The 11,920-nt window shown below is 42.3% G+C and overlaps 1 protein-coding gene across 1 annotated transcript; it reads right to left on the reverse strand.

Annotated features, from left to right (window-relative positions):
• Window positions 1-34: 34 nt before the first annotated feature.
• LOC139928185 (transcription termination factor 2, mitochondrial-like) lies at window positions 35-2,463 on the reverse strand. The gene is made up of 2 exons (XM_071920626.2): window positions 2,405-2,463; window positions 35-1,562 (listed from the first exon to the last, which is right to left on the reverse strand). Exon 2 carries the CDS (start codon window positions 1,536-1,538, stop codon window positions 396-398), a length of 1,143 nt encoding a protein of 380 aa, XP_071776727.1. The 5' UTR covers window positions 1,539-1,562; window positions 2,405-2,463; the 3' UTR covers window positions 35-395.
• Between the last annotated feature and the right edge of the window lie 9,457 nt (window positions 2,464-11,920).

Genomic DNA, 11,920 nt, shown 5'->3' on the forward strand with positions numbered 1-11,920 from the left:
ACAGTGACCGCTGCAAATAAAGGACACAAATATAGAAATTTCAGCTGGTATTTATTTTTCCACTCTTGATATGTTCAGGTACCACCACCAGTCTGTTGCTTACAGTAGTAAAGGTCAATGTACAGTACAGGAATGACAAAGCCAGTTGCTGCAGATTAAACAGTGACACTCATTTCATTAGGCCACTGGTTCAATGCTTGACAGTATATTCCTGTACATATTTTGTCATATGAAATACCAAACATTTCCAGTCTTGTTCATTTCAAAATAGTCACAATCTTCTATTTTCAAATGACAGAGTCCCGACTCGTGCCTCAACAGACACAGAATGACTTTCCCAAAGCTTGTTTTCCAAAAACCTTCCCAATATATCGTAACCAAAGCTACATTAACATTCACTCCTCTGCAGATCTTAGGGGAGCTACAGGGTTGAAGAGCGGCCGCTGCTGTCTGAGGTGCAGCTTGCTATAGCTCATCTCAAAGTCCTTCTTGGTTCCCACAATAACGTCCAGGCTGCCGCAGCACACATCATACCCATAGGATGCCAGCTTCTGGATGCGGTAGAGCACGATCTGCGTGGTGAGCTCCAGGACATTGGGAGTTTCTTTCACCTGCTCCATGCTCACCCCCACGTCCATCAACCCCTGGAAACGTCCGACCAGGGTGGGCAAGGAGTAGTACAAAATGGCAGGACAGCGGACCACTATTTCCTTGAGTTCTTCGTCCGAACACATGAGAGCGCCCTCGATGTAGGCCAGCGCCTGGCCCATGGCCTCTGGCTGCAGCTCTGCGATGGAGGCCCTGAGGCTGGAGACCAGGCTGAGGAGCTCCTCCGTAGTGAAGCCCTGCTCCCTCAGGAAGCCCAGGCTGTCCCTCCAGGCCTCGGCAGGCCGCATCAGGATGTACGGGTTCTGGCTGAGGAGCTTCTGGAGCCAGACGCGCAGGTTGCCCTCGTCTCCGCCCAGATCCAGGTAGATCTCCCTCAGCGTGTGGATGACCTCCTGGTTGCGCTCCACGGGTCGGCTGAAGCTCTGCGGGGCGCTGGCCATCAGCTTGCCGATGATTCTCTTGCTGAGGCGCAGGCTCTGGAGGTATCGGATGTTGGCCCGCTGGTTGCCGTGGTGAGTCAGTGTGAAGAAGGAGGCCGGGAACTTCTCAATGATGCTCATCAGCTCGCGCTTGTTGGGACACACGGACACCCACAGGTCTCGCTGGGCGGCCACGTCCTCCGGCCGGCACAGCACGGCCTCAGGGTGACTCTCCAGCACCCGGGCAATCACTGCAGCGTCCGCACCCATGTCCCTCAGCAGGTGAGCCGTTTCAGGCACGTACGCAGAGTTCTCGGACAGAACCCAGCTCTTGAACTTGCGTACCTTGCGGATGTCCACTGACAGTTCATAGAGCGAGTCCACTGTGTGTTGGTTCTCGGGTCTCTTGCTGGGAGAAGTCACTGTCGAGGAAGAGGCGGCACCGGGAGGGATGAAGACCCTCATTCTCTGGCAGTAGGTGCATAAAGAGGCAGTGGTGGCACGAAACATTGTTGACACTGGACTGCAGTGGACCTGTGTGGAGAGCACAAAAATAATCACTGACATATGGGAACTCACATTTCAATAGGAATCTAATAAAAGAAATGACAGTCACAAGCAGAGTCAATTGCGTATGGGAAGGTGTGGCACTCACTATACCCGAGCTTTAGTGAGTATTTTCTACTTATATCATTAAAAATGAGAGCAAAGATCACACTAAAATCTAAAGAAATCTAGTTGGGAAGCCATGCATGTTTAAAAAAAAAAAAATGCACACACAATGGGAGAAACTTGCAATGTGCAGACTACTAATTTCTCCGCAGAACCTCAAAGAAACCACAACATTTTTAAGACCTCTACGTTTAATTACTTACTCAAGACTAAGTATAATTAAACATATTCAAGAATCTTTAACCACTGAGTTTAGAGTTTCAGGGCCTGCAGACACACTGTTATGACATTGACCAAATAATATTTTATCAGTCATCAGAAATTACTTTATGTACAAATGATATTAGATTGGGGGACTTTGCAATAAGGGTTTAGTGAATTGACATCAGAAGCCTATAAAGACCTGATCAAAATAATGTTGTCAGTGGTTAAATGTTGCACGTATATGAATGATCAGTGCGTTAAAACTCATGGAGAGTGGTTGTCCTCGGCCAGCAGAGGATGGAACAGCTAGGGAACACTGCGTACTAGTACGTTGCGTAGTTATGTAGGGCGAAGACTCATTGTGTAACCCGCGAGCCCTACCAGCGCTCTAAGTAATGCAACCACACACCAACACATTACACACAGACGCCCATGAAAAACGCCTGTACAATGTATTGAATATGTCAGTTCAATAAAAGGAATAGAAATAGGTTGTTTACCAGTTTCCAAGCCTAGACACTCAACGCTGCCGCCGGACTACTCCACTTCTCCACACGCCTACTGCTTTCATAACATGAGTGGAGCCGCTCTTCACGTGTGCTTCGGGCTGGGCGGAGTCATATATGCTACCTTCAGGTACTGTCGGACATGTCATGATCATGAGAAAAAATGCACGAGGGACTCGACAAAGTGAGAAATAAATACGACTGGGAAACTGCAGGGATTTTCTGTGATGCCGGTGATGACGGTGTCATCATGGTAACTAATTTATGGATGTTTTCAGCATAATAAATAAAACGAGTTTCTATGAAGTCAACTTGTATGGTCTTATATGATAAAATAGCTCCGATCTGAAATCTAACACACATCATCACTTGACAACACTCGTCCTCACTTTTCCACAACTTTTTTTTTTACGACGTGCCACATGTTGACAACAGACAGCTATGGAGGTTTCATATTAACTACCTACGGTAAGAAATGGCAGCTATAGCTATACCAATAAATTGGTTCTTGTAAATGGGGAGAAATTACCTGATCCCTACTGTCCCAGACCTTTGATGAGTCCAAGTAGCCAAGCTGGCCCGATATACACCCATCTGATAGAGAAGCCCAGTATACTGAGAGCCTACGTGCTTATGAATCACTGGATGCATATTTACTTTGTGCTCATGTGCGGGGCATAAGATATTGCAATACAGGTTCTGAGTTTTGCGTTTTGAGGGCAGGTATTGAGCTGTCAGGACGCAGACGCACCGTCCGGCACCCTGCACGTCCAAACCAAATGTGTGGAAGGACAAGAAAAAAATACCAAAAAACCATGAAAGCTCGGGGGTCTTCCTGGTCTTCCATGACAGCTGCCAACAACTTCAAGCTACTCCTTTGCGTTTTTGCTAATGACTTTTATTTAGTATTTTATTTTTGCATGGTATTGTGTTGTCTTTGTGTAATGATATTTATTTTAATTTAGTTTACTTTGTTTTGTTTTATACAAATAAAGTGTAGTGTTATTATTATTATTAGTAGTAGTACTACTAGTAGTATTAAATTACTCAAACTATGACTGGGACAGCAGCGTGCGCGCTCCCGCGAGGTGCATGCCTCTCTCGGCAGATCAACGGCTGTTCAGAACCAACCGACCTGTTCAGAACCAATGGCAACGGACAGTATGGCGTCTGGCTTAAAGCCTCTGGAAATGTGGCTTGAAATAGTAAAAATGCATATATGATATCAAAGATGAGTGTCTCATTAAGCATCCACAAAAATCTGAGTGAAAATAAACGTTCATAACTATTAGAAAACCTAGTTCAAAAAACAGCTCATTTTGCTGTTTAGACCATTTCTCAAGACTGTGTAGGCGTGGCAGATCACGTTTTGATTGACATCTCCCTGGCTTCTTCTTAAGAGGACTCTGGCTTCTTAAGAGGACTATGAAATCAACTTAATGCTCCAATTCACAAACTTATGTTGTACAACATAGGCAGTTCACTTCAGTTTCACAATCACAATTTCATTCATAACCAATCAAAATAATTAGTTAAGAGAGCTAATACTTTTAGTAAAAACTCGATGGCAGCTAGCGGACTTTTAGATCGTTAACGCTTTTAGCATAACTCAATGGAGTTAAACATAGCGAAAATTAGCATCACAGCTAGCGGACTTTTAGATCGCTAATATGAAGGTAAATATGTTGCAAAATGTGAGAGCTTGTAGACTTGATGTGAGAACTTGTAAAATACGATGTGAGAACTTGAAGAACAAAAATGAATGTGAAGTCACAGAAAATATATTCACAAATGTGTAGATTGATATTTACATGAATACAATGACAGCTGCAAACTTGTAATCCAACATTTACTCATATTTATTTTATTTTACTTGAGTCCATTTTCCAGTACAACCACAACTCCGTGATTACTCGAATCGGTCACTGCAACTTCACAAATGTGCTCTCTTGCATCACAAAGTGACGAATCTGCGCGCCTTGACTTTTGCAACACTTCTTGCGATAAATGTGTTGCAAAACTCACTTGTAGCTGTGAGAGAGCGCCCCCAAGGAGGTTCTATATTATTAACAGAAGACAAAAGCGGCGGGACGACAGAGGAGCGAGATGAGTACACAGAACCTGGTAAATATCCTTTTAGCTGTTCTCTAGAAAACAGAAGTACAGATTCGTTACAGTCCCATGAAGCATTTGATCTTTCATTCTTTCTGAATACATGAAGGGGGAGTTGTTTGGACAGGTGTGAAGATTCATAGCTAAGTTCTCACAACGATAGGAATTTAACTTCCTTTTAATAGCAATCATTGCACCTTTTCTTAAATCACTATCTTGGAAACAAACCTGCAGTGAAGCACCTTGAGCCCAACCTAAACATCTTTTTTATATACTTTCAGATGGTGAAAAAAGTGACTTTGGCAAAATTGTTGGCATTGTCTTTGGCATTGTCCTTGGCGTCCTGCTTGTTGGAGGAGTAGTAGTAGGCCGATGGGCTGTGAAGAGACGTCGTAAGTCACAGATTTCTGCTCCCCAACCTTTTATTATTAATATTTAACCCCTTATCCCATTTACTGTATTATTGAAATATATTGAGACATGTTTGCGCTATACCCATTTCATCAGTAGTATACCACCTCCCTTCGACAGTGTAAACTCAGTATAACAAATTGTTTTCTATGTTCTCACAGAAAGCACACAGCAAGTGACAAGAAGTGGAGTTGCGGTTGACTCACATGAGATGGACAATCTGACGTCCTGAACAACTGAGACTCCGCTGCAAGCAACTTGACAAACGAGTTGCCAGAAGTCTAGTTATTTTTCATCACCAGAGAAACGTCCAGCCACTGTTCCTCGTCTGTCGGCGTGGGAAAAGAGGTTGGCTGCAGCTGAAGTTTTGGCCAACATTGTCAGTCCATGGCCAATCGCGTTCTCACATACTGAAGCAGTTGGCCGTGTTGCATGACTGGATATTCAGAGCTGGACGTTTCTTACCTCTTTCAATGGTATAAGGACAAGCAAGGGTGTAGGTTTGATTTTGACATTGGTAGGGACACAAATGGGGGAGGTCCGGAGGGGATGTAACCCCCACTGGAAGCTGAGGCGCTTTGCATTTATGATAGACTTCTGACCGCCATTTTCATCCCAGTCATCCCAGCCTCAGCTGATGAGACTGGGATGACTAAAAGCAGCCTAACAAGGGTTTCAACTTGATCAAACAGGCCTCTCACTTCAACTGCCATTCCTCTCATGATATTAGCCACTTCAGCACTAGATTTGAAAGTGTTTTTGGACCGGAACATGGCTAGTTGGACTTTTAGATTCTCCCTGTTCAGTTCTGGGTACTGATCAACAATGTCATCCACTTCTCCAGTCAGGAGAGTTTCCTCCAGCTTCTGCAAGACATCTAGATCTGTTTGGTTGAACCTCTCCTTAAACTGAACATCTACACTATCTAGCATTTTGTAGAACTCAGTTCTGTAATGCTCCTCAGGTGACTTGGGAGTATGCTGGCTCGCCCCACCAGTGTATCGTTTTGGTGGCTGTCTTTGGTGAGGAATCTGAATGGGCTCAATCCCAAGGGAGTCAACCACTGCCACCGCTTTGTCAAACACTTCATGAAAGGTTTCCTCAGTCCTTTTCTCTTGTAGAGTGGATGTGACACACTCTATTGCACTTCTCATTCCTGAAATAGTTTAAGTCCATTTTTGCAGGGACTTGTTCAGACACTCCAGGTCCCCAATCACTTCCAATGCCAAAAGAAGTCCAAGCACAGTTTTACCCTTTTCCTCGCACCGTCCACCTGGTCGGGCACAGTGGTCTGAGTGATGTGGACGGTCCTTCTGAACCTGCAGCTATTGCTGCAAATATGGTCTTGAATTTTCCAGCTTTCCAGCGAATTTTTGCTTAATGTGGCTAGGCATGCAGACTGTGTGATCAGGTTAGGACAGTGTGCAGCACCATCATACGTTTGACCCCTTAAACCAGACATGGGAAGATTTAGTCTCAAGAGGACATCCACAGCCACTCTAGCAATCTCCTCTCCAGTGGTCCCTGAGACTTCATACAAACCAATGAAAACCTCCTGTGGTACCAGGTCATGGTCCACATATCTAAAACATATAGACTCTTGCTCTATTCCTGAGATATCTTGAGTGCCGTCTATAATGAGTGAGTACTGGACAACTGGTAGAGACTGGATAGATAGTGCAATACTTCTGACAATAGAATTTCTAACAATTTCAAAATCTCATTTTGCACTGGAGGAGAGGTATAGTCATGGCAACGGGATAGCCAACTAGAGAGACAGGCGTCATCCTTGGCTTTGAATTTCAAAAGCTGTGATAGATTCCCATCTTGCGTCTCATGGCCTCGAAAAGCCACACCCTGCCTAGCAAGGTACTGTACTGAACCTACAATATTTAGCAGGCAATGCCTGGCATCTTCCTGTTGTTTTGTCCAGGCACTTGATAGCTGTGAATCTATGGGGGTTGCTTCTTGAGCACTAACTGTGACCGCATGATGGTGGGATTTACTATTCTGGTGGCGATCAAAGCTAACTAGAGCATTTTTCCAGTTATTGAATCCCCTTGAGGAGAACGCAGGGTCTGCCTTTTTTGACAGCGTACTTTTCTTTATGGTGTATGTTTTGACACAGTGAAAACAGAGAATTCCTTTCAAGGTGGGCCTATAGTTGTAAAAACGGTCATGCAGTCAATTCATGTTTCCCTCCATGCCTCCTATGCATGGTCATTGGTCACGCTCTGTGCATGTGTACAGAGCGTGACTAAACTGCGCGTGCCCCTGAATGTGGGAGTGAGTGAGACACAGGGCAGATAACTGCTGGAACTCACCTGCCAAGAACCACGGTGATGTCCGTTGAATATTTGTTTTCGTTCTATGTAACTAATTACTCTGTATCCTTCTGTTTCTGTTGTTACAGAACCACACACACACACACACACACACACACACACACACTTATATGTCCCTGCTACTTTGACTATAAACAGTCTAAACTGACTTCCTGGACTCTGCATCCCTTTTTCCCGCACTCTCACCTGAACATTGATAATAGTGTCCTGACCCGACACCCTGAAGTGATTGCTGCCACACCTAGAAATCCAAACACATTCTCTCATACAATAGTGAAGCCAAGGATACTGCTTATACCAACTGTCCTAAAAACAGAGGACCCTATTTGACAGCTTTTGAACTTCAATGTATATGTATTTGGGGTCAGGTTGGTGTGGCTTATCTTCAATGTCCATAAGACTATCTTCAGTTCTACACTGTTCTTCATTGTTGCCACTCACACTGCTACACTCTCTGTTGCTGTCTGCATCTGGATCAATTTCCTTAGAAATACACCAAAGTGTACAATTAGCCACTCTGTATCAACTACTGCATTTGAAAATACATCCACACACTGACGAGGCTAGTCACCACTTATTTTAAGAGCAGCAGAACATAGTATTCATGCCCACGTTATTAAAACCATGTATGGGTTGAGTGCTTAGTAGACCAATTAGTATACCAGTACAACCTCAATGTAACACAAAACGAATATCTACATTTACTCGTCACAGACGCACGCGACACGGTACTTAAATAAACTAACTTTAATGGCTAAACACAACTGTTACTAATATAAAATAGGATGGAGTGGTCACTTGCATGCTCGCCGGTAGGCGGAGCTTTGGCTCTTCTTGTACACAGCCCACAGCATTTCATAGGTTAGCAAGAAATGGCAAAGCCAATCAGCGTTTTTTTGGGGGGGTTAGGGAGGCGGTGTCACGCCAATTTTTATCCGGGCTGCTAAAATGGTCCGGGTGACACAATGACATTCTAAAACAGCTGTTATACTAGGAACCTTTCATGTTGTCATGGTAACAGCTTCTGCATTGAGAAACAAATTTTAATTTTAACAAAATTCCATATCCACAAATGTAAATTTACCAACAGAAAGCCTGAATTTTATGTGTTCTTGAAGGAAATGAGTCTTTATGTTGATTTAATTTATCTCTCTCATAACAAAAAGGCCATTAACTCTTAATATTTTGTCATTTTTCGCACTTTGTAACAGTGTTTTGAAAGGTGCTATATAAATAAAGGTTATTATTATTATATTATTATTTATAAGGTCTTTGTGTAATTCAAGTAAATCTGTGTATCCCCCTTATTATTTTTTATTATTTTTCTCTATGCCAATTATTTAATTAAAATTACGTATATATATCTGTCATTGCCTTACTTTTTTGTATTACACTGCTGTATTTTATGAAGATTTTTTCAATAAAAAAAGAGAAGCAGGTGCATTACAACTTCCTGTTGCCAGCTCTGGCCTTCACTAAATCGCTCCATAACCTGCCCAAAATTAACATTGGTGAAGTACAAAGACTAAACTAGAGAAAGGCTACAAGTTCTTCGCCTCAAGTTACCTCTTAGCAAAAATAAAATTGCCACAGGAAGTTGTTATGCACCGTCTTCTGATGGCGTGAAAAGGGCCTATAGGACGCAACTTAGCTAAAGCGACTGTTTGATATCGACCAGATTGGGTTTTCTCAGTAGCCAGCGTTATTGTGTAATAATGAGTAACAATAATAATGATATAACTGACAACGGGAATTGCACTTCTATGTTTCAGTGGCTAACGACAAGAAGAAGAATATATAAACTGTAGCCGAGGTGTAGAGGGTGGAAAAATAGCCTCTATTAGAAGTAAAATAAAAACTGACACCCCCCTTATTTAAAAAAAACCAAACATGTAAATAGCTAGCTACTTTATAAATTAGTCTCTCTATAATACATTTGGTTTAAATGTTGTTGTTGCTTCTTGTGACAGTAGGTGTCGCTGTAATACCAGCTCCAGTAGGAAACACCCAACTCAAGCCCGTGCTGGTCATGTCAGGGGCAGAATCATGGATGTATTAAACTAGGTATGCGCTGGGTGAGCAACTTTCATTGGAATGAATGGGCCGCCATCTTTGAATGCCTCATCCATAGTTTAATACATCCATGGCTTGGGCAGAATAGAGAGCCTAAGTCCCTCCCCTTCCACTGTCCCCCATGGGACCTTATTTCGGAAAAAATATGTACGGTAGTCAACGGCGAGAGAGAAATAATTGTTTGATGCCGTTTGAATTGTGCCATGAAATACACATATGATGTTTTGTCACTTTAAAAGATAATTTTGCAAGTCAAGAAAGTCGCAGTTTGTCGTAAAACAGTAAAGTAACGTTTAGTTTTGTGTGAAACCGCTCAGTGAACTACATCTCTCGTCTCGCACAATATACGTCACCAACACCAACATGGAACGAAACATAGGAAACACACAGGCATCGCGTTAACGTTAGCCCCCACTGTACTAAAACTATCCTAAACCAGTTTAAATCCGTTCTTACTGTCTACCTTCCAGGTTGTGTATAATACTCCTGCTATCTGAGAGGGACTTAGCTTCAGCGGCTCTGGGTAGCTTGTGGAGAGAGAAAGTTATGACATCACTTATGCGACTTTTGGGTGTGTAGTCTTTCTAATTACGTATTTTCACAGTCTTATACTTCAACAGTCTTACGACAAACTGCGACTTTCTTGACTTGCAAAATTATCTTTTAAATTGACAAAACATCATATGTGTAATTCATGGCACAATTCAAACGGGATCAAACAATTATTTGTCTCTCGCCGTTGACTACCGTACATATTTTTTCCGAAATAAGGTCCCATGGGGGACAGCGGAAGGGGAGGGACTTAGGCTCTCTATAAAGATGGCGCTTGAGTTGGTCATACACTGATAAAGTTAATATAGAACCTCCTTGTGATAAACTCGTGTCTGTTCCTTACTGCTCCGCAGGTATGTAAAATGTTGCGTAAAACAATTTAGAGTGGGTCGACATACTACCTAGATGTTAGATAAGCATTCGGCTAGACTTATGGGTGATATAAGTGCTCAAAGACCGAGTTTGGACGTTGTTTGTGTGGAGTGTATTTTTCAAGCTAGCATCTATTGTTTCCACTGCCTAGCTCAAAATGACTAAGATGCAACAGTGTGAAAAGAATACATGTTTGTTTTACCCATATTCTAAAGATAACAAGGTACAGGAGAGTATCAGTTCCTCAAGTGAGGGAAAAGTATTTAGTTTTGAGTCCACGAGTTATAAGTGAAATTACGGTGAATTTGTGTTAGTTTTGTGGCACTGTAATTTTTATAATGGCGGCCACCAGGTGATGTTGGTTCACGTAAATTGACTGAAGTGGTTCTAGGGAGAAGATAAATATATGTAGAGATGTTTTTATTGTTATTGTTTTGTTTAATCATTTTCATGCATTTGACATTGCAGCTATGCAATAGTATTTCACTTATATAAAAGTATTGTTAGTGCCAAGATGCTGGTAGTTGAAACAACTTATTTTCAGTCAGAAGAACAGTAAACCATACTGTTTAGGAGTGAGACCAGTTTGAGTGTTAAGTGAGATGTACATTATGTGACTGAAACGTGATTGTAATTGTAAGCAGTAACTGAAGATACAGAAGATAGTATCAGTTAAAGGGCATGTATGTTTATTTTTGATACAGAAATATGTTTTGGTTAATGAAAATGATATTGAATTTGAAGAATATCCTTGAAATGGATTGTGGTTGTGATAAAGCAGAATAAAGATGGCGCTTGAGTTGGTCACACACTGATAAACTCGTGTCTTTTCCTTACTGCTCCGCAGCCTCAGATCAGTTCCTGTCACTGTGTGAAAATGTCTAAAATACAAAACCTGAGAGTGTTGGTGAAGCAGCGAACAAATGCGGCTGTTGAAGAGATACTTGGGCTGTTGGAAAGCACGGTAGCAGAGTGCGAGGAGGAAGCTTCTCGTTTAAAAGAGGAGAACGGCCGACAACGAAAGCTGCTGGACGCCGTTTTAAATCCTGAAGTGTGCTTACACAGAGCAGGTTTGTGGAATTTAAATGTTATTTTCACATTACTCATACGCACTGTATGATATTTCTGTTGTGAGCAACTGCAAAGTAACAAGCTTAGGTTAAAATAGTCACAGGTTTAATAATAATACATTTTATTTATATAGCGCTTTCTCAATAACTCAAAGCACTGTACAGCATACAAACAGCATTAAAAACAGTTTAAGTATACTTAAAACTAACAATACCAAACTAACGAAATGCTTCTCTAAAAAGGTGAGTATTGAGAAGTGATTTAAAGAATCAACACTGTCCGATGCTCTGAGGGAGGGAGCTTGTTCCAGATGCGAGGGACAGCAGAAGAAAAGGCTCTGTCTCCCAGCGAGCGGGGCCTTGTGTAGGGGAGAGCTAGAGGATATGGTAGTGGATATGGTCAGGTATGGGCGGATCTGGTTACGCTTTGGGTTTGAAAAAAGGCCAACTGGTTTTTATGTGGGGTTCAAATGAAAGTGCAGAATCCAGGATGACTCTGAGGTTCTCTAATTGCAGGAAAGGTGTGACTGTCATATTATCAATAGAGAGGCAGAGGTTGCGGAATGTATGTGTGT

Source organism: Centroberyx gerrardi, chromosome 24 (assembly GCF_048128805.1).
Source record: "Centroberyx gerrardi isolate f3 chromosome 24, fCenGer3.hap1.cur.20231027, whole genome shotgun sequence".
Lineage (NCBI taxonomy): Eukaryota > Metazoa > Chordata > Actinopteri > Beryciformes > Berycidae > Centroberyx > Centroberyx gerrardi.